General features: G+C 54.1%; 2 protein-coding genes across 2 annotated transcripts; one reads left to right on the top strand and one right to left on the bottom strand.

Moving 5' to 3' along the window:
- Positions 1–4219: 4219 nt before the first annotated feature.
- LOC147647565 (uncharacterized) lies at positions 4220–11700 on the top strand. Its single transcript, XM_086871553.1, has 4 exons — positions 4220–4298; positions 9407–10666; positions 10766–10881; positions 11641–11700. The coding sequence occupies exons 1-4, from the start codon at positions 4220–4222 to the stop codon at positions 11698–11700; spliced, it is 1515 nt and encodes a 504-aa protein (XP_086727679.1).
- Positions 11701–12038: 338 nt separating this feature from the next.
- Positions 12039–27440, bottom strand: LRRC4B (leucine rich repeat containing 4B). Its single transcript, XM_086871627.1, has 2 exons — positions 27086–27440; positions 12039–14140 (listed from the first exon to the last, which is right to left on the bottom strand). The coding sequence occupies exon 2, from the start codon at positions 14066–14068 to the stop codon at positions 12053–12055; it is 2016 nt and encodes a 671-aa protein (XP_086727753.1). The 5' UTR covers positions 14069–14140; positions 27086–27440; the 3' UTR covers positions 12039–12052.
- Positions 27441–27827: the final 387 nt, after the last annotated feature.

Genomic DNA, 27827 nt, shown 5'->3' with positions numbered 1-27827 from the left:
CTGGAATTCCCAAATTTTAAAAAAAATCCCCAAATTTCCCCTGAATTTCCCCCCCAAAATCCCCAATTTTCCCCCCCAAAATCCCCGATTTTCCCCCAAAATTCCCCGAATTTTCCCAAAATTCCCAAATTTTCCCAAAATCCCCGAATTTCCCCCCCAAAATTCCCCCCAAAATTCCCAAATTTTCCCAAAATTCCCGGATTTTCCCCCAAAATCCCCAAATTTCCCAAAAAAATCCCCAAATTTCCCCTGAATTTCCCCCCCAAAATCCCCGAAATTTCCCCCAAAATTCCCCCGAAAATTCCCCAAATTTTCCCAAAATTCCCCGAATTTTCCCAAAATCCCCGAATTTCCCCCCAAAATTCCCAATTTTCCCCCCAAAATCTCAGAATTTTCCCCCAAATTTCCCCACAAAATTCCCCTATTTTTCCCCCAAAATTCCCAAATTTTTCCAAAATTCCCGGATTTCCCCCCAAAATCCCCGGATTTTCCCGCCGGAATTCCCGGATTTTTCCCGCCGGAATCCCCGGATTTTTCCCGCCGGAATTCCCGGTTTTCCCGCCGGAATTCCCGGTTTTCCCGCCGGAATTCCCGGATTTTTCCCGCCGGAATTCCCGGTTTTCCCGCCGGAATCCCCGGATTTTTCCCGCCGGAATTCCCGGTTTTCCCGCCCCTCTCCCGGCGCCGTTGGAAACACCCGCGGGATTTTTATTAAAGTAGGAAAATTTGCGATTTTCGCTTTTTTCGGCCGCGGCGAATTAAAAAATTCCCCTCCCCCACCCCCGGCCCCGCCCCTCCCCCACCCCCGGCCCCGCCCCTCCCCCACCCGTGGGAACCTCGCTGCCCCTCCCCCCCCCTCCCCCCCCCCAAAAAACCCCAAATTTTGGGGTCCCCCCCCCCAATTTTGGGGCGAAATTTGGGGTTTTTGGGTCAATTTTTGGGGTCCAAATTCGGATTTTTTGGGTCAAATTTCGGGTTTTGGGGTCGAATTTGGGGTTTTGGGGTCAAATTTTGGGGTTTTGGGTCAAATTTGGGGGGTTTTGGGGTCCAAATTCGGATTTTTTGGGTCAAATTTGGGGTTTTGGGGTCAAATTTAGGGATTTTGGGGTCCAAATTTGGATTTTTCAGGTCAAATTTTGGGGTTTTGGGTCAATTTTGGTGGTTTTGGGGTGAAATTTGGGTTCCAAATTTGGATTTTTTGGGTCAAATTTTGGGGTTTTGGGGTCGAATTTGGGGTCCAAATTTGGATTTTTTGGGTCAAATTTGGAGTTTTGGGGTTGAATTTGGGGATTTTGGGGTCGAATTTTTGGGTTTTGGGGTTTTGGGGTCAAATTTTGGGGTTTTTGGGGTCCAAATTCGGATTTTTTGGGTCAAATTTTGGTGGTTTTGGGGTCAAATTTTGGGGATTTTGGGGTCAAATTTGGGGTTTTGAGGTCAAATTTTGGGGTCTTGGGGTCAATTTTTGGGGTCCAAATTCGGATTTTTTTGGGTCAAATTTGGGGGTTTTGGGGTTGAATTTGGGGATTTTGGGGTCAAATTTTTGGGTTTTGGGGTCCAAATTCTGATTTTTCGAGTCAAATTTTGGGGATTTGGGTCAATTTTGGGGTTTTGGGGTCAAATTTGGGGGGTTTTGGGGCCCAAATTCGGATTTTTGGGGTCAAATTTTGGGGTTTTAGTGTTGAATTTTGGGGGTTTTGGGGTTGAATTTGCGGATTTTGGGGTGAAATTTTGGGGATTTCGGTCAAGTTTTGGGGTTTTGGGGTCAAATTTTGATTTTTCGGGTCAAATTTTGGGGATTTGGGTCAATTTTGGTGGTTTTGGGGTCAAATTTGGGTTCAAAATTTGGATTTTTTGGGTCAATTTTGGGGTTTTGGGGTCAAATTTTAGGGTTTTGAGGTCAAATTTGGGAGGTTTTGGGGTCCAAATTCGGATTTTTTGGGTCAAATTTGGGGGTTTTGGGGTCAAATTTTGGGGTTTTGGGGTCGAATTTGGGGATTTTGGGGTCGAATTTGGGGGATTTGGGGTCCAAATTCTGATTTTTCGGGTCAAATTTTGGGGATTTTGGGGTCAATTTTGGGGGTTTTGGGGTTGAATTTGGGGTCCAAATTTGGATTTTTTGGGTCAAATTTGGAGTATTGGGGTTGAATTTGGGGATTTTGGGGTCAAATTTTGGGGGTTTCGGTGTCCAAATTCGAATTTTTTGGGTCAAATTTTGGGGTTTTAGTGTTGAATTTTGGTGGTTTTGGGGTCGAATTTGGGGTCCAAATTCTGATTTTTTGGGTCAAATTTTGGGGGTTTTGGGGTCAAATTTTGATTTTTTGAGTCAAATTTTGGGGATTTGGGTCAATTTTGGGGTTTTGGGGTTGAATTTGGGGGATTTGGGGTCCAAATTCTGATTTTTTGGGTCCAAATTTGGGGTTTTAGGTTCCAATTTTAGGAATTTGGGACAATTTTGGGGCTTTGGGGTGAAATTTTGAGGTTTTGGGGTGAAATTTTGGGGGATTTGGGGTCAAATTTCAGGGATTTGGGGTCCAAATTCGGACTTTTTGGGTCAAATTTTGGGGGATTTGGTGTCATATTTTGATTTTTCGGGTCCAAATTTGGGGTTTTGGGGTCAAATTTTGGGGTTTTGGGGTCCAAATTTTGATTTTTCGGGTCAAATTTTGGCCTTTTGGGGTCAAATTTTTGGGTCAAATTTTGGGGATTTTGGTGTCAAATTTTGGTGTCAAAATTCTGATTTTTTGGGTCAAATTTTGGGGTTTTGGGGTCGAATTGGGGGGGATCAGGGGTCCAAATTCTGATTTTTTGGGTCAAATTTTGGGGATTTCAATCAAATTTTGGGGTTTTGGGGTCAAATTTTGATTTTTGGGGTCAAATTTTGGGGTTTTGGGGTTAAATTTGGCCTTTTGGGGTCAAATTTTGGGGTCAAATTTTGGGGTTTTGGGTTCAAATTTTGGGATTTTTGGCTTCCAAATTCAGATTTTTTGGGTCAAATTTTGGGGCTTTTGGTCAAATTTGGCCTTTTCGGGTCAAATTTTGGGTTCAAATTTGGGGTTTCGGGCTCCAAATTTTGGGGGTTTGGGTCAAATTTGGGGTTTTGGGGTCAAATTTGGACTTTTAAGGTCAAATTTTGGGAGTTTTGGGGTCAAATTTTGGGGTTTTGAGGTTGAATTTGGGGGATTTTGGGGTCCAAATTGGGATTTTTTGGGTCCAATTTTGGGGTTTTGGGGTCAAATTTGGGGTTTCAGGCTCCAATTTTGGGGACAAATTTTGGGGTTTTGGGTCAATTTTTGGGATTTTGGGGTCCAAATTCGGATTTTTGGGGTCGAATTTGGGGTTTTAGGCTCCAATTTTGGGAATTTGGGTCAATTTTGGGGTTTTGGGGTGAAATTTGGCCTCTTGGGATCAAATTTTGGGGTCAAATTTTGGGGTTTTGGGGTCAAATTTTGGGAGTTTTGGGGTTGAATTTCGGGGATTTGGGTCAAATTTTGATTTTTTGGGTCAAATTTCAGGGATTTGGGGTCCAAATTTGGACTTTTTGGGTCAAATTTGGGGTTTTAGGCTCCAATTTTGGGGTTTTGGGTTCCAAATTCGGATTTTTTGGGTCAAATTTTGGGGATTTTGGTCAAACTTGGCCTTTTGGGGTCAAATTTTGGGTGTCAGGCTCCAAATTTTGGGGTTTTGGGGTCCAAATTCTGATTTTTCGGGTCAAATTTCAGGGATTTGGGGTCAAATTTGACGTTTTGGGGTTGAATTTTTTGGGTCAAATTTGGGGGACTTGGGGTCCAAATTCTGATTTTTGGGCTCAAATTTTGGGGGTTTGGGGTCAAATTTGGGGTTTTGGGGTCAAATTTGGGGTTTTGGGGGTAAAATTTGGATTTTTTGGGTCAAATTTTTGGGATTTGGGTCAAATTTGGGGTTTTGGGGTCAAATTTTTGGGTAAAATTTCGGGGTTTTGGGGTTAAATTTGGAGTTTTGGGGTTCAATTTCGGGAATTTCGGGGTCAAATTAGGGGGGTTTGGGGTCCAAATTCTGATTTTTTGAATCCAAATTTGGGGGGTTTGGTGTCAAATTTTGATTTTTGGGGTCAAATTTGGAGAACTTGGGGTCAAATTCTGATTTTTTGGGGCCAATTTTGGGGATTTGGGGTCAAATTTTGGGGTTTTGGGGTCAAATTTTGGGGTTTTGGAGTTGAATTTGGGGGGTTTGGTGTCAAATTATGACTTTTGGGGTCAAATTTGGGGTTTTGGGGTCACATTTGGGGTTTCAGGCTCCAATTTTTTGGGTTTCGTGCTTGAGTTTGGGGTTTTGGGGTCAAATTTGGACTTTTGGGTCCAATTCTGGGGGTTTTGGGGTCAAATTTTGGGTCTCGAGCTCCAATTTTGGGACTTTCAGGGTCAAATTTGGGGTTTTTGGGTCAAATTTGGAATTTTGGGTTCAATTTTCAGAGTTTTGGGGTCGAATTTGGGATTTTGGGCTCAAATTTTCGGGTTTTGGGCTGAAATTTTGGGATTTTGGGGTCAAATTTTGGGAATTTCGGGGTCAAATTTGGACTTTTGGGTTCAATTTTTGGGTTTTGGGGTCAAATCCGGACTTTTGGGTTCAATTTTTGGGGTCAAATTTTGGGATTTTGGGGTCACATTTGGAGGTTCAGGGTCCAATTTTGGGGTTTTGGGGTTGAATTTGGGGGGGTTTGGTGTCAAGTTTTGACTTTTGGGGTCAAATTTGGGGTTTTGATCTCCAGTTTTGGGGATCTGGGTGAAATTTGGACTTTTGGGGTCAAATTTTTGGGTAAAATTTTGGGGTTTTGGGGTTCAATTTTGGGAATTTCGGGGTCAAATTAGGGGGGTTTGGGGTCCAAATTCTGATTTTTTGAATCCAAATTTGGGGGGTTTGGTGTCAAATTTTGATTTTTGGGGTCAAATTTGGAGAACTTGGGGTCAAATTCTGATTTTTTGGGTCCAATTTTGGGGATTTGGGGTCAATTTTGGCCTTTTGGGGTCAAATTTGGGGTTTTGGGGTCACATTTGGGGTTTCAGGCTCCAATTTTTGGGGTTTCGTGCTTGAGTTTGGGGTTTTGGGGTCAAATTTGGACTTTTGGGTCCAATTCTGGGGGTTTTGGGGTCAAATTTTGGGTCTCGAGCTCCAATTTTGGGACTTTCAGGGTCAAATTTGGGGGTTTTGGGTCAAATTTGGAATTTTGGGTTCAATTTTCAGAGTTTTGGGGTCGAATTTGGGGTTTTGGGCTCAAATTTTGGGATTTTGGAGTCAAATTTTGGGAATTTGGAGTCAAATTTTGGGAATTTCGGGGTCAAATTTGGACTTTTGGGTTCAATTTTTGGGTTTTGGGGTCAAATCCGGACTTTTGGGTTCAATTTTTGGGGTGAAATTTTGGGATTTTGGGGTCACATTTGGAGGTTCAGGGTCCAATTTTGGGGTTTTGGGGTTGAATTTGGGGGGGTTTGGTGTCAAGTTTTGACTTTTGGGGTCAAATTTGGGGTTTTGATCTCCAGTTTTGGGGATCTGGGTCAAATTTGGACTTTTGGGGTCAAATTCTGGGGTTAAATTTGGAGTTTTGGGGTTCAATTTTGGGAATTTTGGGGTCAAATTAGGGGGGTTTGGGGTCCAAATTCTGATTTTTTGAATCCAAATTTGGGGGGTTTGGTGTCAAATTTTGATTTTTGGGGTCAAATTTGGAGAACTTGGGGTCAAATTCTGATTTTTTGGGTCCAATTTTGGCCTTTTTGGGTCCAATTTTGGGGATTTGGGGTCAAATTTGGCCTTTTGGGGTCAAATTTTGGGGTTTTGGGGTCACATTTGGGGTTTCAGGCTCCAATTTTTTGGGTTTCGTGCTTGAGTTTGGGGTTTTGGGGTCAAATTTGGACTTTTGGGTCCAATTCTGGGGGTTTTGGGGTCAAATTTTGGGTCTCGAGCTCCAATTTTGGGACTTTCAGGGTCAAATTTGGGGTTTTTGGGTCAAATTTGGAATTTTGGGTTCAATTTTCAGAGTTTTGGGGTCGAATTTGGGATTTTGGGCTCAAATTTTCGGGTTTTGGGCTGAAATTTTGGGATTTTGGGGTCAAATTTTGGGAATTTCGGGGTCAAATTTGGACTTTTGGGTTCAATTTTTGGGTTTTGGGGTCAAATCCGGACTTTTGGGTTCAATTTTTGGGGTCAAATTTTGGGATTTTGGGGTCACATTTGGAGGTTCAGGGTCCAATTTTGGGGTTTTGGGGTTGAATTTGGGGGGGTTTGGTGTCAAGTTTTGACTTTTGGGGTCAAATTTGGGGTTTTGATCTCCAGTTTTGGGGATCTGGGTGAAATTTGGACTTTTGGGGTCAAATTTTTGGGTAAAATTTTGGGGTTTTGGGGTTCAATTTTGGGAATTTCGGGGTCAAATTAGGGGGGTTTGGGGTCCAAATTCTGATTTTTTGAATCCAAATTTGGGGGGTTTGGTGTCAAATTTTGATTTTTGGGGTCAAATTTGGAGAACTTGGGGTCAAATTCTGATTTTTTGGGTCCAATTTTGGGGATTTGGGGTCAATTTTGGCCTTTTGGGGTCAAATTTGGGGTTTTGGGGTCACATTTGGGGTTTCAGGCTCCAATTTTTGGGGTTTCGTGCTTGAGTTTGGGGTTTTGGGGTCAAATTTGGACTTTTGGGTCCAATTCTGGGGGTTTTGGGGTCAAATTTTGGGTCTCGAGCTCCAATTTTGGGACTTTCAGGGTCAAATTTGGGGGTTTTGGGTCAAATTTGGAATTTTGGGTTCAATTTTCAGAGTTTTGGGGTCGAATTTGGGGTTTTGGGCTCAAATTTTGGGATTTTGGAGTCAAATTTTGGGAATTTGGAGTCAAATTTTGGGAATTTCGGGGTCAAATTTGGACTTTTGGGTTCAATTTTTGGGTTTTGGGGTCAAATCCGGACTTTTGGGTTCAATTTTTGGGGTGAAATTTTGGGATTTTGGGGTCACATTTGGAGGTTCAGGGTCCAATTTTGGGGTTTTGGGGTTGAATTTGGGGGGGTTTGGTGTCAAGTTTTGACTTTTGGGGTCAAATTTGGGGTTTTGATCTCCAGTTTTGGGGATCTGGGTCAAATTTGGACTTTTGGGGTCAAATTCTGGGGTTAAATTTGGAGTTTTGGGGTTCAATTTTGGGAATTTTGGGGTCAAATTAGGGGGGTTTGGGGTCCAAATTCTGATTTTTTGAATCCAAATTTGGGGGGTTTGGTGTCAAATTTTGATTTTTGGGGTCAAATTTGGAGAACTTGGGGTCAAATTCTGATTTTTTGGGTCCAATTTTGGCCTTTTTGGGTCCAATTTTGGGGATTTGGGGTCAAATTTGGCCTTTTGGGGTCAAATTTTGGGGTTTTGGGGTCACATTTGGGGTTTCAGGCTCCAATTTTTTGGGTTTCGTGCTTGAGTTTGGGGTTTTGGGGTCAAATTTGGACTTTTGGGTCCAATTCTGGGGGTTTTGGGGTCAAATTTTGGGTCTCGAGCTCCAATTTTGGGACTTTCAGGGTCAAATTTGGGGTTTTTGGGTCAAATTTGGAATTTTGGGTTCAATTTTCAGAGTTTTGGGGTCGAATTTGGGATTTTGGGCTCAAATTTTCGGGTTTTGGGCTGAAATTTTGGGATTTTGGGGTCAAATTTTGGGAATTTCGGGGTCAAATTTGGACTTTTGGGTTCAATTTTTGGGTTTTGGGGTCAAATCCGGACTTTTGGGTTCAATTTTTGGGGTCAAATTTTGGGATTTTGGGGTCACATTTGGAGGTTCAGGGTCCAATTTTGGGGTTTTGGGGTTGAATTTGGGGGGGTTTGGTGTCAAGTTTTGACTTTTGGGGTCAAATTTGGGGTTTTGATCTCCAGTTTTGGGGATCTGGGTGAAATTTGGACTTTTGGGGTCAAATTTTTGGGTAAAATTTTGGGGTTTTGGGGTTCAATTTTGGGAATTTCGGGGTCAAATTAGGGGGGTTTGGGGTCCAAATTCTGATTTTTTGAATCCAAATTTGGGGGGTTTGGTGTCAAATTTTGATTTTTGGGGTCAAATTTGGAGAACTTGGGGTCAAATTCTGATTTTTTGGGTCCAATTTTGGGGATTTGGGGTCAATTTTGGCCTTTTGGGGTCAAATTTGGGGTTTTGGGGTCACATTTGGGGTTTCAGGCTCCAATTTTTGGGGTTTCGTGCTTGAGTTTGGGGTTTTGGGGTCAATTTTGGACTTTTGGGTCCAATTTTGGGGGTTTTGGGGTCAAATTTTGGGTCTCGAGCTCCAATTTTGGGACTTTCGGGGTCAAATTTGGGGGTTTTGGGGTGAAATTTGGAATTTTGGGTTCAATTTTCAGAGTTTTGGGGTCGAATTTGGGGTTTTGGGCTCAAATTTTGGCATTTTGGAGTCAAATTTTGGGAATTTGGAGTCAAATTTTGGGAATTTCGGGGTCAAATTTGGACTTTTGGGTTCAATTTTTGGGTTTTGGGGTCAAATCCGGACTTTTGGGTCCAATTTTTGGGGTTTTGGGCTCAGATTTTGGGGGGGGGGGGGGATCCCCAAATCTTCCATTTTTTGGGAGGCTCCAAATTTCAATTTTTGGGGGGGGGTTCCCCATTTTTGGGGTCTCCGATTTTAATTTTGGGGGGGGTTTCCCCATTTTTGGGCTCTCCGATTTTATTTTTGGGGGGGGTTTCCCCATTTTTGGGCTCTCCGATTTTAATTTTGGGGGGGTTTCCCCATTTTTGGGCTCTCCGATTTTAATTTTGGGGGGGTTTTCCCCATTTTTGGGGTCTCCGATTTTAATTTTGGGGGGGGTTTCCCCATTTTTGGGCTCTCCGATTTTAATTTGGGGGGGGGGGGGTCCCCAAATTCCCTCCCGAATTTTTTTTGGGGTGTGGGGGAGGGGTCAACTCCGAGTCCGCAGAAGGGGGGGGGGGGGAGGGGAGGGTCCCGCGCACCCCAAATTTTTTTTGGGGGGGGGGGGGGTGGGGTCAGTCCAAGTCCGTCTTCTTTTTTTGGGGGGGTGGGGGGGGTCCCACCCCCATTTTTGGGGGTCCCACCCCCATTTTTGGGGGGCTCCTCTTCAGTCCCGCACTTGAGGGGGGGGGTCCCGCACCCCAAATTTTTTTGGGGGGGGGTGGGGTCAGTTCCAAGTCCGTGGGGGTTTTTTTTTTGGGGGGGGGGGGTCTCACCCCCATTTTTGGGGGTCTTCAAGTCCATCCTTCGGGGATTTTGGGGGGGTCCCCCCATTTTTTGGGGGTTTCCCCTCATTTTTTGGGGGGGGGTTTCCTCCATCTCCACAGTTCCAGGGGGGGGTCCCCTAAAATTTTTTTTGGGGGGGGGGGAGGGGTCCCCCAAATTTTTCTGGATTTTTTTGGGGGGGTTTCCCCCCAATTTTTTTAGGGTTTCCTCCATTTTTTTAAGGGTTTCCCCCGCTTTTTTTTTTTGGGGGGGGGGGGGGGTTTCACCACATTTTTGGGGGGTTTCCACACATTTTTTTTTTTAGCTTTTCTTCATCTTTTTTTCCAGGAGTTCCTCCCACATTTTGGGGGGGGGGGGGGTTTCCCCATTTTTTGGGGTTTTTTTCCCCATTTTTGGGGGTTTTTTTCCCCCATTTTTGGGGATTTTTTTCCCCCCCATTTTTGGGTTTTTCCCCCCCATTTTTTGGGAGTTTTCCCTCATTTTTTGGGGGTGCCTCCCCCACATTTTCCAGCGTTTTCCCCCCCAAAATCTCCAAGAGTCTCCCAACATTTTTCCAAAGTCTCTCCGCATTTTCCGGAGCCTCCCCCGACTTTTCCTGGAGCGATTCCCGCGTTTTCCTGGATTTTTTCCAGAGTCTCTCTGCGTTTTCCCGGAGTCTCCCCCCATTTTTCCGGAGTCTCTCCACGTTTTTTTGGAGCCTCCACGAATTTTTCTGGAATTTCCTGGAACTTTTCCGGAATTTCCTGGAATTTTCCCGGAGTTTCCTCCCATTTCTCCGACGTCTCTCCGCATTTTCCTGGAGTTTCCTCCCATTTTTCCGGGATTTTCCCCTCATTTCTCCGGAGTCCTCAATTTTTGGAGTTTCCCCCCATTTTCCTGGAGCGTCTCCACAATTTTTTAGAGTTTTCCCTCATTTTTTTGGAGCCTCCCCGGATTTTTCTGGAGTCTCCCTCCATTTTTCCAGCATCTCTCCACATTTTTTGGAGTTTCCTCCATTTTTCCGGAGTTTCCCTTCATTTTCCTGGAATTTCCTCCCATTTTTCCGGAGTTTCCTCCCATTTTTCCGGAGTTTCCCTTCATTTTTTGGTGTTTTCTCTCATTTTTCCGGAGTCTCCCCCATTTTTCCAGAGTTTCTCCCCATTTTCCTGGAGTTTCCACTCATTTTTCCTGGAGTTTCCCTTCATTTTCCGGAGTTTCCTCCCATTTTCCAGAGTTTCCCTTCATTTTCCAGAGTTTCCTCACATTTTTTTGAGTTTTGCCTCATTTTCCTCAATTTCCCTCCATTTTTCCAGCGTTTCTCCACATTTTTTGGAATTTCCTCCCATTTTTCCAGAGTTTCCCCCCATTTTTCCATCATCTCCCCCATTTTTTGGAGTTTCCTCCCATTTTTTTGGAGTTTCCCCTCATTTTCCGGAGTTTCCTCCCATTTTTTGGTGTTTCCCTTCATTTTTCCGGAGTTTCACCCCATTTTTCCAGCGTTTCCCCCCCATTTTTCCACCATCTCTCCACATTTTTGAGTTTCCCCTCATTTTCCGGAGTTTCCTCCCATTTTTTGTGTTTCCCTTCATTTTCCGGAGTTTCACCCCATTTTTCCAGAGTTTCCTCCCATTTTTCCAGCATTTCTCCACATTTTGGAGTTTCCTCACATTTTTCCAGAGTTTCCTCCCATTTTTTGGAGTTTCCCCTCATTTTACAGAGTTTCCCCCATTTTTTTCCAGAGTTTCCTCCCCATTTTTCCGGAGTCTCCCTCCCTTTTTTCAGCATTTCTCCACATTTCGGAGTTTCCTCACATTTTTCCAGAGTTTCCCCCCATTTTTCTGGAGTTTCACCCCATTTTCCAGAGTTTCCCCCATTTTTCCAGTTTCCCCTCATTTTCCGGAGTTTCCTCCCATTTTTTGGAGTTTCCTCTCATTTTTTGGAGTTTCCCCCCAATTTTCCGGAGTTTCCTCACATTTTTCCAGAGTTTCCCCCATTTTTCCGGAGTTTCCTCTCATTTTCCAGAGTTTCCTCCCATTTTTTTCCAGGGTTTCCTCGCATTTCTCCGGAGTTTCCTTCCATTTTTCCACCATCTCTCCACATTTTCCCGGAGTTTCACCCCATTTTTGGGAGTTTCCCCCCATTTTTCCAGAGTCTCCCCCATTTTCCTGGAGTTTCCCTTCATTTTTCCAGAGTTTCACCCCATTTCCCGGAGTTTCACCCCATTTTTCCACCATCTCTCCACATTTTTCTGGAGTTTCACCCCATTTTTCCAGAGTTTCCCCTCATTTTCCGGAGTCTCCCCCATTTTTTGGAGTTTCCCCCATTTTTCCGGAGTTTCCTCACATTTTTGGGAGTTTCCCCCCAATTTTCCAGAGTTTCCTCCCATTTTTCCGGGGTTTCACCCCATTTTTGGGAGTTTCCCTTCATTTTTCCAGAGTTTCACCCCATTTTCCGGAGTTTCCTCTCATTTTTTGGAGTTGTCCCCCATTTTCCGGAGTTTCCTCTCATTTTTTGGAGTTTCCCCCATTTTTCCATAGTTTCACCCCATTTTTCCGGAGTTTCACCCCATTTTTGGGAGTTTCCCTTCATTTTTCCAGAGTTTCCTCTCATTTTCCAGAGTTTCCCCTCATTTTTCTGGAGTTTCCTCCCATTTTTCCGGGGTTTCACCCCATTTTCCGGAGTTTCCTCTCATTTTTTGGAGTTGTCCCCCATTTTCCGGAGTTTCCCCCCATTTTTCCAGCCTCTCCCCCATTCCTCCAGAGTTCTCCCCTCCCTCTCCGCTCCCCATCCCCCCAAAATCCTCCACACCGCCAACACCCCCCCCCAAAAAACCCCCAAAAAAACCCCAAAAAAACCCCAAAACCCCCCCAAAAAAACCCAAAAACCCCCCTAAATCTGCGTCTCCTGCACGTTCTCCTTGGACGGGCTCTTGAACAGCAGCGGCTCGTGCACCGAGTTGAGCAGCGGCGTCTTCCCGCAGCCCAGCGCCGCCGCCGGCCCGCCGTAGTGCGCGGCCAGCGCCGCGTACCTGTCCAGGTGCTCCCTCTCCAGAGCCGGCAGCGCCAGCCGGTTGTCCCCGCCCGTCCCGGCGCTCCCTCCGGCGCCGCCGCCGCTGCCGCCCGCGGGGCCGCCGGCCAGCTCGTCCTCCACGTTGACGATCTCCACGGCGCGGGCGGGGCCGCCGCGGTGCTTGTGCCGCTGGTGCTGCTTGCGGAGCTTGTAGAAGGCCACCAGCATGACGGCGGCCATGAAGGTGATGGCCACGAAGCAGCCGATGATGATCTTGGTGGTCTTCAAGACGTCGTCCAGATCTTGGAGACCCCCTCCGGCCGCCGCCGCGCCGGCCGCCGCCGTGATGGGCACGGTGAAAGGTTTGCCGGTGGCGCGGGTGGCCGGGGCGGCCGTGGAGGCGCCGGCCGGTTCCCAGCCGGCGGCGGTGGGCGCCGCGGGGGTTTGGGGGGCTTGCTCGTCGCCGCCGGCGCCCTCGGTGGTCTCCACGGTGACGGTGGTGAAGTAGGTGTAACCGGTGGCGGCGGCGGCGGCGGCGGCGGCGGCGGCGGCGTCGGCGGCCGAGACGTTGAGCGTGGCGGTGGCCGTGGTGTTGCCGGCGGCGTTGGTGACCATGCAGGTGTACTGCCCGGTGTCCTGCACGGTGACGTTGGTGAAGTTGAGCGTGCCGTCGTGCAGCACCGAGATCCTCACCCGGTACGAGCCGTGCGTCATCAGCGTCCCGTTGGGCGTCAACCAATTCACCGACGTCATGGCCGTGCCCGTCCGGCACTTCAGCTCGGCCGCCATGCCCTCGGTGACGTTGAGGTCGGCCGGCGGCTCCACGATGACCGGCGCGTAGCAGGTGAAGTGGCCCGGCTCCAGCTCGCCCAGGTAGCGGCCGCGCAGCGCCGGCGGCGCGTGGCAGCGGGCGCAGCAGCTGGTGTTGCTGGGCACCGTCTCCCGCAGCCACCAGCTGAGCCACAGCACGTCGCAGTCGCAGCGCCAGGGGTTGTGGTGCAGGTGGACGCGCTCCAGCCGGTGCAGCGGGGCGAAGAGGTCGTGGGGCAGCGAGGCCAGGTCGTTGTGCGCCAGGTTCAGCTCCTCCAGCGCCTTCAGGTCGTCGAAGGCGTTGCGCTCCACCGCCGCCACCCGCGCGTGCATCAGCCACAGCTTCCTCAGGCTCCCCAGGCCTTGGAAGGAGCCCGGCCGCACCCGGCCCAGGCGGTTCCCGGAGAGCTCCAGCTCCTCCAGCCTCACCAGCGCCGTCAGGTTGGGGATCTCCTTCAGGTTGCACATGCCCAGGTTGAGGTAGCGCAGGTTGACCAAGCCCTCGAAAGCCGCCTCCGAGATGTACTCCAGCCGCTTCAGCTCGCCCAGGTCCAGCCGCCGCAGCGAGGGCACGCGGTTGAAGGCGTAGCTGGGGATGCTCTCGATGGGGTTGTTCCTCAACCACAGCTCCCGCAGCTTGGACAGGTACTCGAAGGCCTGCGTGGGCACCGTGGTCAGCCGGTTGTCGAACAGCTCCAGCGTGTTGAGGTTGGGCAAGCCGTTGAAGGCTCCCACCTCCACCTTCCGCACCAGATTCCTGCTGAGCTGGAGGATCTCCAGGTGCCGCAGGTGCTTGAAGGTGTCGGTGCGGATCACCTGGATGTGGTTCTCCTGCAGGTTCAGGTAGCGGGTGTTGACCGAGATGCTCTGCGGCACCTCCAGCAGCTCCCTCCTGGTGCAGATCACCCGGCTGGCCTGGTTGCTGCAGGTGCAGGCGGCCGGGCAGGGCGTGGGCGCCGCCGCCGCCGCCGCCGGCGGCCAGGAAGCGGCGGTGGCCGGTAGCCGGGCCAGGGCGGCCAGCAGCAGCAGCAGCGGCAGGACGGGAGCCGGGAGCCGCCGGGACGGGCGCCGGGGCGGCCGCGCCATTCCCTCACGGAGGAGCCCGGGCGGCGCCGCCGGGGGCCAGGGGCATCGCCGGCTTCAGCGGCCCGGGTGGTGCTGGAGAAAAAAACGGGGGGCGGGGCGGGGGGGGGAGAAAAGTGGGGAGGGGGAGTCACTGCGGGGGGGCTTGGGGGGAGATTTGGGGGGGTTGGGGGCGGTTTGGGGGGGTTGGGGGGAGATTTGGGGGGGTTGGGGGCGGTTTGGGGGGGTTGGGGGGAGATTTGGGGGGGTTGGGGGTGGTTTCGGGGGGTTGGGGGGAGATTTGGGGGGGTTGGGGGCGGTTTGGGGGGGTTGGGGGCGGTTTGGGGGGGTTGGGGGGAGATTTGGGGGGGTTGGGGGAAGATTTGGGGGGTTTGGGGGAGATTTGAGGGGTTTGGGGATTCCCAGGAGGAGATTTGGGGGGTTTGGGGGAGATTTGGGGGGGTTGGGGGGAGGTTTGGGGGGTTTGGGGGCGGTTTGGGGGGTGTTGGGGGGAGGTTTGGGGGGTTGGGGGGAGATTTGGGGGGGTTGGGGGGAGATTTGGGGGGGTTGGGGGGAGATTTGGGGGGGTTGGGGGAGATTTGGGGGGGTTGGGGGCGGTTTGGGGGGGTTGGGGGGGGATTTTGGGGAGGTTTGGGGGAAGTTTGGGGGGATTTAGGGGTTCCCAGGGGGAGATTTGGGGGGTTTGGGGGAGATTTGGGGGGGTTGGGGGGAGATTTGGGGGGAGATTTGGGGGGGTTGGGGGGAGATTTGGGGGAGGTTTGAGGGGTTTGGGGATTCCCAGGAGGAGATTTGGAGGTGTTGGGGGGATTTGGGGGGTTTGAGGGAATTTGGGGGTTTCCAGGGGGAGATTTGGGGGTTTGGGGGTCCTCAGAGGGAGATTTGGGGGGATTTGGGGGTTTCTAGAGGGAGATTTGGGGGTTTGGGGGGAGATTTGGGGAGGTTTGGAGGGATTGGGGGTTCCCAGGGGGATTTGAGGGGAGATCTGGGGGGTTTGGGGGGATTTGGGGGGTTTGGGTGTCCCTAGGGGGAGATTTGGGGGTTCCCAGGGGGAGATCTGGGGGGTTGGGGTTTCCTAGGGGGATTTGGGGGGAGATTTGGGGGGTTTGGGGGAGATTTGGAGGGATTTGGGGGAGATTTGGGGGGGATTTGGTGGGGATTTGGGGGTGTTGGGGAGAGATTTTGGGGGTTTGGGGGAAGTTTGGGGGGATTTAGGGGTTCCCAGGGGGAGATTTGGGGGGTTTGGGGGGGAGATTTGGGGGGGTTGGGGGGAGATTTGGGGGGAGATTTGGTGGGTTTGGGGGGGATTTTGGGGAGGTTTGGGGGAGATTTGGGGGGGTTTGGGGGTTCCCAGGGGGAGATTTGGGGGGTTGGGGTTTCCTAGGGGGATTTGGGGGGGGGATTTGGGGGCTTTGGGGGGGTTGGGGGAGGTTTTGGTGGGGATTTGGGGGGTTTGGGGGGAGATTTGGGGAGGTTGGGGGAGGTTTGGAGGGATTGGGGGTTCCCAGGGGGATTTGGGGGGAGATTTGGGGGGTTTGGGGAGGTTTGGGGGTTTGGGGGTCCTCAGAGGGAGATTTGGGGGGATTTGGGGGTTTCTAGAGGGAGATTTGGGGGGTTTGGGGGGGATTTGGGGGGGTTGAGGGAAAATTTGGGGAGATTTGGGAGGTTTGGGGGGATTTGGGGGGATTTGGGGGTTTTGGGGGGGACTTGGGGGGTTTGGGGGGGATTTGGGGGTTCTGAGGGGGAGATTTGGGGATTCCCAGGTGGAGATTTGGGGATTTGGGGGAGTTTGGGGAGAGATTTGGGGGGTTTGGGGGGGGGTTTAGGGGGGTTGGGGGTGATTTGGGGGGGGTTTGGGGGGGTTCCCAGGGGGAGATTTTGGGGATTTGGGGGAGATTTGGGGGAGATTTGGGGGTTCCCAGGTGGGGTTTGGGGGGTTTGGGGGGAGATTTGGGGGGTTTGGGGGTTGTTTGGGGGTTTCTAGGGGAAGATGTGGGGGTTTGGGAGGAGATTTTGGGGGGTTGGGGGGGATTTGGGGGTTCCCAGGGGGAGATTTGGGGGGGTTTGGGAGAGATTTGGGGGTTTGGGGGTCCCCAGGAGGAGATTTGGGGATCTCCAGGGGGAGATTTTGGAGGTCTGGGGGAGATTCGGGGTTCTGGGGGTCCCCAGAGGTCCCCAGTGGGACAAAAGTGGCTCAGGGGGGTCCCAGGATGGCTCAGGAGGGTCTGGGGGTCTCAGGGGGGACCCCAAAACCTCCTGGGGAGATTTGGGGGTCCCCAGGAGGAGATTTGGGGGGTCTGGGGTCCCCAAGGGGTCAGGAAGGTTTTGGGGGGGGGGGTCCCTGAGGGGGCTGAATGGTTTGGGGGGTCCCGGGGGGGTTTTGGGGGTCCGGGGGGGTTTTGGGGGTCCCCAGGGGGGTTTTGGGGGTCCCCGGGGGGGTTTTGGGGGTCCCGGGGGGATTTTGGGGGTCCCCGGGGGGGTTTTGGGGGTCCCGGGGGGGGGGTTTGGGGGGAGGGTCCCCGAAAGCTCCGAGATTTTTTTTTGGGGGGGGGTTGGGGGGGGAGGGGCGGGGATTTGGAGCCCCCCCCCCCCCCAAAATCGCGCTCACGCGGGCGTGCAAAGCCCTCCCCCCCCTCCCCCTTTCCCGGCCTTACACGCGCGCCCCTCCCCCCCCCAAAAAATCCCCCCCCCCCCCAATCCCCGCGCGCGCGTGCAAAGCCCCCCCCCCCCCCCAATCCCCTCCCCCACCCCCCCCATCCCCTCCCCCACCCCTGTCCCCTCCCCCCCCAGCCCCGGCCTTACCCCGCACCCCCCCCGGGCCTCGCCGGGGCCGCGCAGCTCCGGCCGCCCCTCCCCCACCCCCTCCCTCCCCCTCCCCCCTCCCCCCTCCCCCTCCTCCTCCTCCTCCGCCCCCTCCCCCTCCCCCGCTCCTTCCTGCCCTCCCCCCCTTCCCCTTCCTGCTCCCCCTCCCCCCGATCCCCGCCCCTCCCCCAGCGCTCCGCGCGCGCCGCCGCAGCCGCGGGACCCCCCCCGGGACCCCCCCCGGGACCGACCGGGACCGACCGGGACCGACCGGAACCGACCGGGACCAACCGGGACCCCCGGAACGGATCCAGAGCCCCTCCGGGACCCCCCCGGGACCGACCGGGACCGACCGGGACCCCCCGGGACCCCCGGAACGGCTCCAGAACCCCCCGGGACCGACCGGAACCAGCCGGAACCACCCGAGACCCCCAGAACGGATCCAGACCCCCCCCAGAACCCCCCGGAACCGACCGGGACCAACCGGAACCACCCGGGACCCCCGGAACGGCTCCAGAGCCCCCCCGGGACCGACCGGAACCGGCCGGGACCCCCAGAACGGCTCCAGATCCCCCCCGGGACCCCCCGGGACCAACCGGGACCGACCGGGACCCCCAGAACGGCTCTAGAGCCCCCCGGGACCGACCGGAACCAACCGGAACCAACCGGGACCGACCGGAACCACCCGAGACCCCCAGAACGGATCCAGACCCCCCCCAGAACCCCCCGGAACCAACCGGAACCGACCGGGACCCCCGGAACGGCTCCAGAACCCCCCAAAACCCCCCCGGAACCAACCGGAACCAACCGGAACCGACCGGGACCCCCGGAACGGCTCCAGACCCCCCCTGGAATCAACCGGGACCCCCCCGGGACCCCCGGAACGGCTCCAGGACCCTCAGAACCCCCCAAAACTCCCCCGAGACCCCCCAGAACGACTCCAGGACCCTCAGAACCCCCCCGGACCCCCCAGAACCCCTCGGAACGGCTCCAGGACCCCCCAAAATCCCCGAGACGGCTCCGAGACCCCCCCAAAATCCCCCAAAAGACCCCCGGGACCCCTCGGATGCTCAAGACCCCCCCAAAAATCCCCTGAGCACCCCAAGACACCCCAAAATCCACTCGGGACCCCCAAAACCCCCCAAGGCACCCCAAAATCCACTCGGGACCCCCAGAAAACTCTGAGACCCCCCCCCAAACACCCCCAAAACTCCCTGGGACCCCCAAAATCCACACGGGGAGCCCCAAAAACCCCAAGGGGAGCCCGAAACGACCCCAGGAGCCCAAAAATTCCACCTGGAGACCCCCAAAATCCACCTGGGGACCCCAAAATTCCACCTGGGGACCCCAAAATGCACCTGGAGACCCCAAAATCCACCTGGGGACCCCAAAACTTCACTGAGGAACCCCAAAATCCACCTGGAGACCCCCAAAATCCACTGAGGAACCCCAAAATCCACCTGGAGACCCCAAAACTCCACTGAGGAACCCCAAAATCCACCTGGAGACCCCCAAAATCCACCTGGGTATCCCCAAAATGCACCTGGGGACCCCAAAATCCACCTGGGGACCCCAAAATGCACCTGGGGACCCCAAAACTCCACTGAGGAACCCCAAAATCCACCTGGGGACCCCAAAATCCACCTGGAGACCCCCAAAATCCACCTGGAGACCCCAAAATCCACCTGGAGACCCCCAAAATCCACCTGGAGACCCCAAAATCCACCTGGGGACCCCAAAACTTCACTGAGGAACCCCAAAATCCACCTGGAGACCCCAAAACTCCACTGAGGAACCCCAAAATCCACCTGGAGACCCCCAAAATCCACCTGGGTATCCCCAAAATGCACCTGGGGACCCCAAAACTCCACTGAGGAACCCCAAAATCCACCTGGAGACCCCAAAATCCACCTGGGGACCCCAAAATCCACCTGGAGATCCCAAAATGCACCTGGGGACCCCAAAACTCAACTGAGGAACCCCAAAATCCACCTGGAGATCCCAAAATCAACTTGAAATCCCAAAATCCACCTGGAGACCCCCAAAAAACTCATCAGAATCTCAAAATCCACCCGGGCACCCCCCAAAATCCACCTGGGGACCCCAAAATCCACCTGGAGACCCCCAAAATCCACCTGAGGGACCCAAAGTCCCCCTTGAGATCCTAAAATCGACCTGGGAATCCCCAAAATCCACCTGAGGAGTCCAAAACTCAACTGAGGAACCCCAAAATCCACCTGAGGGACCCCAAAATCCACCTGGAGATCCCCAAACTCAACTGAGGGACCCCAAAATCCACCTGGAGACCCCCAAAATCCACCTGGGTATCCCCAAAATGCACCTGGGGACCCCAAAATCCACCTGGGGACCCCAAAATCCACCTGGAGATCCCAAAACTCAACTGAAGAACCCCAAAATCCACCTGGAGATCCCAAAATCCACCTGGACACCCCAAAATCCACCTGGAGATCCCCAAACTCAACTGAGGAACCCCAAAACCACGTGGAGACCCCAAAATCCACCTGGAGACCCCAAAATCCACCTGAGGGACCCCCAAAAACTCATCGGGATCTCAAGATCCACCTGGGGATCCCAACCTGGAGACCCCAAAATCCACCTGAGGATCTCCAAAACCACATTGGGACCCCAAAATCCACTTGGAGATGCCAAAATCCACCTGGGGATACCAAAACTCAACTGAGGAACCCCAAAATCCACCTGAGAGACCCCCAAAAAACTCATCGGAATCTCAAAATCCACCTGGAGATCCCAAAAACTCAACTGAGGAACCCCAAAACCACCTGGAGACCCCCAAAATCCACCTGGGGACCCCAAAACTCAACTGAGGAACCCCAAAATCCACCTAGAGATCCCAAAATCCACCTGGAGGCCCCAAAATCAACTTGAAATCCCAAAATCCACCTGGAGACCCCCAAAATCCACCTGGAGACCCCAAAATCCACCTGGGGATCCCCAAAATCCACCTGGAGATCCCAAAATCCACCTGGGGAACCCAAAATCCACCTGGAGACCCCAAAATGCACCTGGGGACCCCAAAACTCCACTGAGGAACCCCAAAATCCACCTGGACACCCCAAAATCCACCTGGGGACCCCCAAAATCCACCTGGGGAACCCAAAATCCACCTGAGGGACCCAAAATCCACCTTGAGATCCTAAAATCGACCTGGGGATCCCCAAAATTCACCTGAGGAGTCCAAAACTCAACTGAGGAACCTCAAAACCACCTGGAGACCCCAAAATCCACCTGGAGATGCCCAAACTCAACTGAAGAACCCCAAAATCCACCTGGGGACCCCAAAACTCAACTGAGGAACCCCAAAATCCAACTGGAGACCCCAAAATCAACTTGAAATCCCAAAATCCACCTGGAGACCCCCAAAAAACTCATCGGAATCTCAAAATCCGCCCGGGCACCCCCAAAAATCCACCTGGACACCCCAAAATCCACCTGAGGGACCCCCAAATCCAACTGGAGACCTCCAAAATCCAACTGAGGGACCCCAAAATCCACCTGAGGGACCCAAAATCCACCTGGGGAACCCAAAACTCCACTGAGGAACCCCAAAATCCAGCTGGAGATCCCAAAATCCACCTGGAGATCCCAAAATCCACCTGGGGATCCCAAAAGCCACCTGGAGATCCCAAAATCCACCTGGACACCCCCAAAAATCCACCTGGAGATCCCAAAATCCACCTGGACACCCCAAAATCCACCTGGGGATCCCCAAACTCAACTGAGGAACCCCAAAATCCACCTGGACACCCCAAAATCCACCTTGGGATCCCAAAATTCACCTCGAGATCCCAAAACCCACCTGGAGATGCCCAAACTCAATTGAGGAACCCCAAAATCCAGCTGGAGATCCCAAAAACTCATCGGGATCCCAAAATCAACCTGGGGACCCCAACCTGGAGACCCCAAAATCCAACTCGAGATCCCAAAATCCACCTGAGGATCTCAAAACTCAAGTGAAGAACCCCAAAACCACCTGGGGACCCCCAAAATCCACCTGGAGACCCCCAAAATCCACCTGGGGACCCAAAATCCACCTGGAGACCCCAAAATCCAACTCGAGATGCCAAAAACTCATCAGGATCCCAAAATCCACCTGGAGACACCAAAATCCACCTGGGGAACCCACCTGAGACCCCAAAATCCACCTGGAGACCCCAAAACTCAACTGGAGACCCCAAAATCCACCTGGAGACCCCAAAAATCCAACTGGAGACCCCAAAATCCACCTGAGGGACCCCCAAAATCCACCTGGGTATCCCAAAATCCAACTCGAGATGCCAAAAACTCATCAGGATCCCAAAATCCACCTGAGGGACCCCCAAAAACTCATCAGGATCCCAAAATCCACCTGAGGGACCCCGAAACCACACTGGGACCCCAAAATCCACCTGGACATCCCAAAAACTCATCGGGATCCCAAAATCCATCTGGAGACCCCCAAAAAACTCATCGGAATCTCAAAATCCACCCGGGCACCCCCAAAAATCCACCTGGACACCCCAAAATCCACCTGAGGGACCCCCAAAATCCACCTGGAGACCCCCAAAATCCAACTGAGGGACCCCAAAATCCACCTGGGGAACCCACCTGAGGACCCCAAAATCCACCTGGGGATCCCAAAACTCAACTGAGGAACCCCAAAATCCACCTGGAGATCCCAAAATCCACCTGAGGACCCCGAAATCCACCTGGAGACCCCAAAACTCAACTGAAGAACCCCAAAATCCACCTGGAGATCCCAAAATCCACCTGGAGACCCCCAAATCCACCTGGAGATCCCAAAAACGCATCAGGATCCCAAAATCCACCTGGAGACCCCAACCTGGAGACCCCAAAATCCACCTGGAGACCCGAAGTCCACCTGAGGACCCCAAAATCCACCTGGGGACCCCAAAATCCACATTGGGAACCCCGAAATCCCTCTGAGGACCCCAACCTGGAGATCCCAAAATCCACCTGAGGGACCCCCAAACTCAACTGAGAAACCCACCTGAGACCCCAAAATTCACCTGGAGATCCCAAAATCCACCTGGAGGCCCCCAGAATCCACCTGGAGACCCCAAAATCCACCTGAGGGACCCAAAATCCACCTGGAGACCCCCAAAAAATTCACCCAGGGATCCCAAAATCAACTTGAAATCCCAAAATCCACCTGGAGACCCCCAAAAAACTCATCGGAATCTCAAAATCCACCCAGGCACCCCCAAAAATCCACCTGGACACCCCAAAATCCACCTGAGGGACCCCAAAATCCACCTGAGGGACCCAAAGTCCCCCTTGAGATCCTAAAATCAACCTGGGGATCCCCAAAATCCACCTGAGGAGTCGAAAACTCAACTGAGGGACCCCAAAATCCACCTGGGGAACCCAAAATCCATCTGAGGGACCCAAAATCCACCTGGGGAACCCAAAACTCAACTGAGGAACCCCAAAACCACCTGGAGACCCCAAAATTCACCTCGAGATCCCAAAACCCACCTGGAGATGCCCAAACTCAATTGAGGAACCCCAAAATCCAGCTGGAGATTCCAAAAATCCACCTGGAGATCCCAAAACTCCACTGAGGAACCCCAAAATCCACCTGGGGAACCCAAAATCCACCTGGGGAACCCACCTGAGACCCCAAAATTCACCTGGGGGACCCAAAACTCAACTGGAGACCCCAAAATCCACCTGGAGACCCCAAAAATCCAACTGGACACCCCAAAATCCACCTGAGGATCCCAAAATCCACCTGGAGACACCAAAATCCAACTGGGGAACCCAAAACTCAACTGGAGACCCCAAAAATCCAACTGGAGACCCCAAAATCCACCTGAGAGACCCCCAAAAACTCATCGGAATCTCAAAATCCACCTGAGGACCCCCAAAAATCCACCTGGGGAACCCAAAATCCACATTGGGAACCCCGAAATCCCTCTGAGGACCCCAACCTGGAGATCCCAAAATCCACCTGAGGGACCCCCAAATCCACCTGGAGATCCCAAAAACGCATCAGGATCCCAAAATCCACCTGGGGAACCCAAAATCCACCTGAGGGACCCCCAAACTCAACTGAGAAACCCACCTGAGACCCCAAAATCCACCTGGGGATTCCAAAATCCACCTGGAGGCCCCCAGAATCCACCTGGAGACCCCAAAAAATTCACCTGGAGGCCCCCAAAACCACATTGGGAACCCCAAAATCCAACTGGAGATCCCAAAATCCAACTGAGGGACCCAAGGTCCACCTGGAGGCCCCCAAAACCACATTGAGAACCCCAAAATCCACCTCGAGATCCCAAAGCTCAACTGAGAAACCCCAAAATCCACCTGGAGACCCCCAAAAACTCATTGGGATCCCAAAATCCACCTGAGAGACCCAAAATCCACCTGGACACCCCAAAATCCACCTGAGAGACCCAAAATCCACCTGGGGAATCCAAAACTCAACTGAGGAACCCCAAAATCCACCTGGAGACCCCCAAAAAATTCACCCGGGGATCCCAAAATCAACTTGAAATCCCAAAATCCACCTGGAGACCCCCAAAAAACTCATCGGAATCTCAAAATCCACCCGGGCACCCCCAAAAATCCACCTGGACACCCCAAAATCCACCTGAGGGACCCCCAAAATCCACCTGAGGGACCCCCAAAATCCACCTGAGATCCCAAAATCCACCTGGAGACCCCAAAATGCACCTGGGAAGTGTGAAAAGGGGCGGGGCCAGAGCTGGGCACACCTGGGGACACCTGGGCACACCTGGGGACACCTTTGCACACCTGTACACACCTGGGGACACACCTGTGACCCCTCTTTGCACACCTGGGCACACCTGGGCACACCCGTGCACACCTGTGCCCCCCCTGTGTACACCTGGGACCCCCGAACACACCTGGGACCCCGCTTTGTACACACCTGTGCACACCTGAGCACACCTGTGCACACCTGTACACTCCTGTGACCCCCACTGCACACCTGTGCACACACCTGAGCCCTACCGTTACACACCTGTACACACCTGTGCACACCTGTACACTCCTGTGACCCCCACTGCACACCTGTGCACACACCTGAGCCCTACTGTTACACACCTGTACACACCTGTGCACACCTGCACGCACCTGTGGCCCCTCTCTTGCACACCTGTGCACACACCTGAGCCCCACTTTTGCACACCTGTGCACACACCTGTACACACCTGTGCACACCTGTACACACCTGCGCACACCTTTGCACACCGTACACACCTGTGACCCCCTCTTTTCCCCCTTTACACACCTGTACACACACCTGTGCACACACCTGTACACACCTGTACACACCTGTGACCCCATTTTTCCCCCCTTTACACACCTGCGCACACCTTTGCACACCTGTACGCACCTGTGGCCCCTCCCTTGCACACCTGTGCACACACCCGAGCCCCACTTTTGCACACCTTTGCACACCTGTACACACCTGTGCACACCTGTACACACACCTGTGCACACCTTTGCACACCTGTTCTGTTCCCCCCTTGCACACCTGTACACACCTGCACACACCTGTACACACCCTTGCACACCCTTGCACACCTGTACACACACCTGAGCCCCACTTTTACACAGCTTTGCACACCTGTGCACACCTTTGCACACCTGTACACACCTGTTCCCCATTGCACACCTGTGCACACCTTTGCACACCTGTGCACACACCTGTGCCTGCCCCCTTGCACACCTGTGCACACCTGTGCACACCTGTGCACACACTTGTACACACACCTGTTCCCCCCCTTGCACACCTGTACACACCTGTACACATGTACACACCTGTACACACCTGTACACACACCTGTTCCCCCCCTTGCACACCTGTGCACAACTGTACACACCTGTACACACACCTGTGCCCCCCCTTGCACACCTGTACACACCTGTGCACACACCTGTACACACCTGTACACACACCTGTGCCCCCCCTTGCACACCTGTGCACACACCTGTTCCCCCCCCTTGCACACCTGTGCACACCTGTACACACACCTGTGCCCCCCCCTTGCACACCTGTGCACACCTGTACACATGTACACACCTGTACACACCTGTGCACACACCTGTACACACACCTGTACACACCTGTACACACACCTGTACACACACCTGTTCCCCCCCCTTGCACACCTGTACACACCTGTACACACACCTGTTCCCCCCATTGCACACCTGTACACACCTGTACACACACCTGTACACACACCTGTACACACACCTGTGCCCCCCCCTTGCACACCTGTGCACACCTGCACACACCTGTGTACACACCTGTACACACACCTGTACACACCTGTACACACACCTGTTCCCCCGCCCTTGCACACCTGTACACACACCTGTGCACACACCTGTGCCCCCCCCTTGCACACCTGTGCACACACCTGTTCCCCCATTGCACACCTGTGCACACCTGTGCACACACCTGTCCCCCCCCCTTGCACACCTGTACACACCTGTACACACCTGTGTACACACCTGTACACACACCTGTTCCCCCGCCCGTGCACACCTGTACACACCTGTGCACACACCTGTGCCCGCCCCTCCCCCTCGGGGCTCTCCCCCAGGCCCGGGGGGTCCCCACAGGAATTTTTGGGGGGGATCGGGGCCAGGCCTCGCCCCCCCCCCCCAAAAATGGGGACCCCCAAACGACCCCCCCAAAACGGGGACCCCCTAAACCCCCCCCAAACGACCCCCAAAATGGGGACCCCCTAAACCCCCCCCAAAAAACGGGACCCCCAAAATGGGGACCCCCAAACTGACCCCCCCAAAATGGGACCCCCAAAATGGGGACCCCAAACTGACCCCCCAAAATTCACAGCCCCAAACTGACCCCCCAAAAAACGGGGACCCCAAAACGGGGACCCCCAAAATGGGGACCCCAAACTGACCCTCCCCCCCAAAATTCACAACCTCAAACGCCCCCCCCCCAAAAATGGGGACCCCCTAAACCCCCCCTCAAAAAACGGGACCCCCAAAATGGGGACCCCCAAAACGACCCCCCAAAATTCACAACCTCAAACGACCCCCCAAAAACGGGGACCCCAAAACGGGGACCCCCAAAACGGGGACCCCCAAAAATGGGGACCCCAAACTGACCCTCCCCCCCAAAATTCACAACCTCAAACGACCCCCCCCAAAAATGGGGACCCCCTAAACCCCCCCCCAAAAAAATGGGGACCCCCAAAATTCACAATCCCAAAACGACCCCCCCAAAATTCACAGCCTCAAACTGACCCCCCAAAAACGGGGACCCCCAAAATGGGGACCCCCAAAACGACCCCCCCAAAATTCAGAGCCTCAAACTGACCCCCCCCAAAATTCACAGCCTCAAACTGACCCCCCAAAATTCAGAGCCTCAAAAGACCCCCCAAAAATGGGGACCCCCAAAATTCACAATCCCAAAACGACCCCCCCCAAATTCACAGCCTCAAACTGACCCCCCAAAATTCAGAGCCCCAACCTGACCCCCCCCAAAACGGGGACCCCAAAACGACCCCCCCAAAATTCACAGCCTCAAACTGACCCCCCCAAAACGGGGACCCCAAAACGACCCCATGGAAGCGACCCCCCCCCCGAGAACCCCCAAAAGGAGCCGGGGCCGAACTGGGATGGACTGGGGGGGTCTGGGGGGGACTGGGGGGGAACTGGGGGGGACTGGGATGGGCTGGGATGGACTGGGAGGGGACTGGGGGGAGGATGCGGAGGGACTGGTCCATACTGGTCCATACTGGTCCATACTGGGAGGGACTGGGAGGGGGATGCGGGGGGGCCGGGGCCGAGCCGGGAGGGGGGATGGGGGTTACTGGTCCGGACTGAGAGGGGGGAAGGGGGTTACTGGGAGGGGAGGGGGGTTACTGGTCCATACTGGGAGGGGGGAGGGGGGTTACTGGGAGGGGGGATGGGGGTTACTGGTCCATACTGGGAGGGGGGAGGGGGGTTACTGGGAGGGGGGATGGGGGTTACTGGTCCATACTGGGAGGGGGGAGGGGGGTTAATGGCGGGGGGAGGGGGGTTACTGGTCCAGACTGGGAGGGGATGGGGGGTTACTGGGAGGGGGGAGGGGGGTTACTGGTCCGTACTGGGAGGGGGGAGGGGGGTTACTGGTCGGGACTGGGGAGGGGGAGGGGGGTTACTGGTCCGTACTGGGGGGGTCCCACTCACCGGGCCGGGCCTCAGCATCGCTCCAGCGGCCGCCGGGGCCCCGCGCCCCCGCCCGCGCTCGGCTCCGCTCGGCTCCGCCTCGGGAGGGTTCGGCCCCTCTTCGGGAGCGTTCGGGCTCGGTTCGGCTCCGCTCGGTGCGGCCTCGGGAGGGTTCGGGCTCGGTTCGGCTCCGCTTCGGCGCGGTTCGGCTGCGTTCGGCCCCTCTTCGGGAGGGTTCGGCTCCGCTTAGGGAGGGTTCGGCTCCGGTTCGGCTGCGCTCGGGCTCGGGCTCGGCTGCGCTCGGCTCCGTTAGAGCTCGGGTTCGGCTCCGTTCGGTTCCGTTCGGCTCCGCTCGGGCTGGGGCTCGGCTGCGCTCGGCTCCGTTAGAGCTCGGGTTCGGCTCCGCTCGGGCTCGGGTTCGGCTCCGTTCGGCTCCGCTCGGGCTCGGGTTCGGCTCCGTTCGGAGCGGGGATGGGGAGGGGGGACACGGGGGGCGGGGACAACGGCAACCCCGCCCCCCCGCGCGGCACCGCCCCCCGCGCGCCCCCTGTCCCCAATGTCCCCCCCGTGTCCCCAATGTCCCCCCCGTGTCCCCAGTGTCCCCCCCGTCCCCAATGTCCCCTCAGTGTCCCCAATGTCCCCCCCGTGTCCCCAGTGTCCCCCCCCGTGTCCCCAATGTTCCCCCCTGTCCAGATGTCCCCTCAGTGTCCCCAATGTCCCCCCCGTCCCCAATGTCCCCTCAGTGTCCCCCAATTTCCCAACC

This window comes from Cyanistes caeruleus, chromosome 36, assembly GCF_971803275.1.
Source record: "Cyanistes caeruleus chromosome 36, bCyaCae1.hap1.1, whole genome shotgun sequence".
Lineage (NCBI taxonomy): Eukaryota > Metazoa > Chordata > Aves > Passeriformes > Paridae > Cyanistes > Cyanistes caeruleus.
Note: the sequence above shows the minus strand (reverse complement) of the source record. Positions and strands in the feature narration are given on the sequence as shown.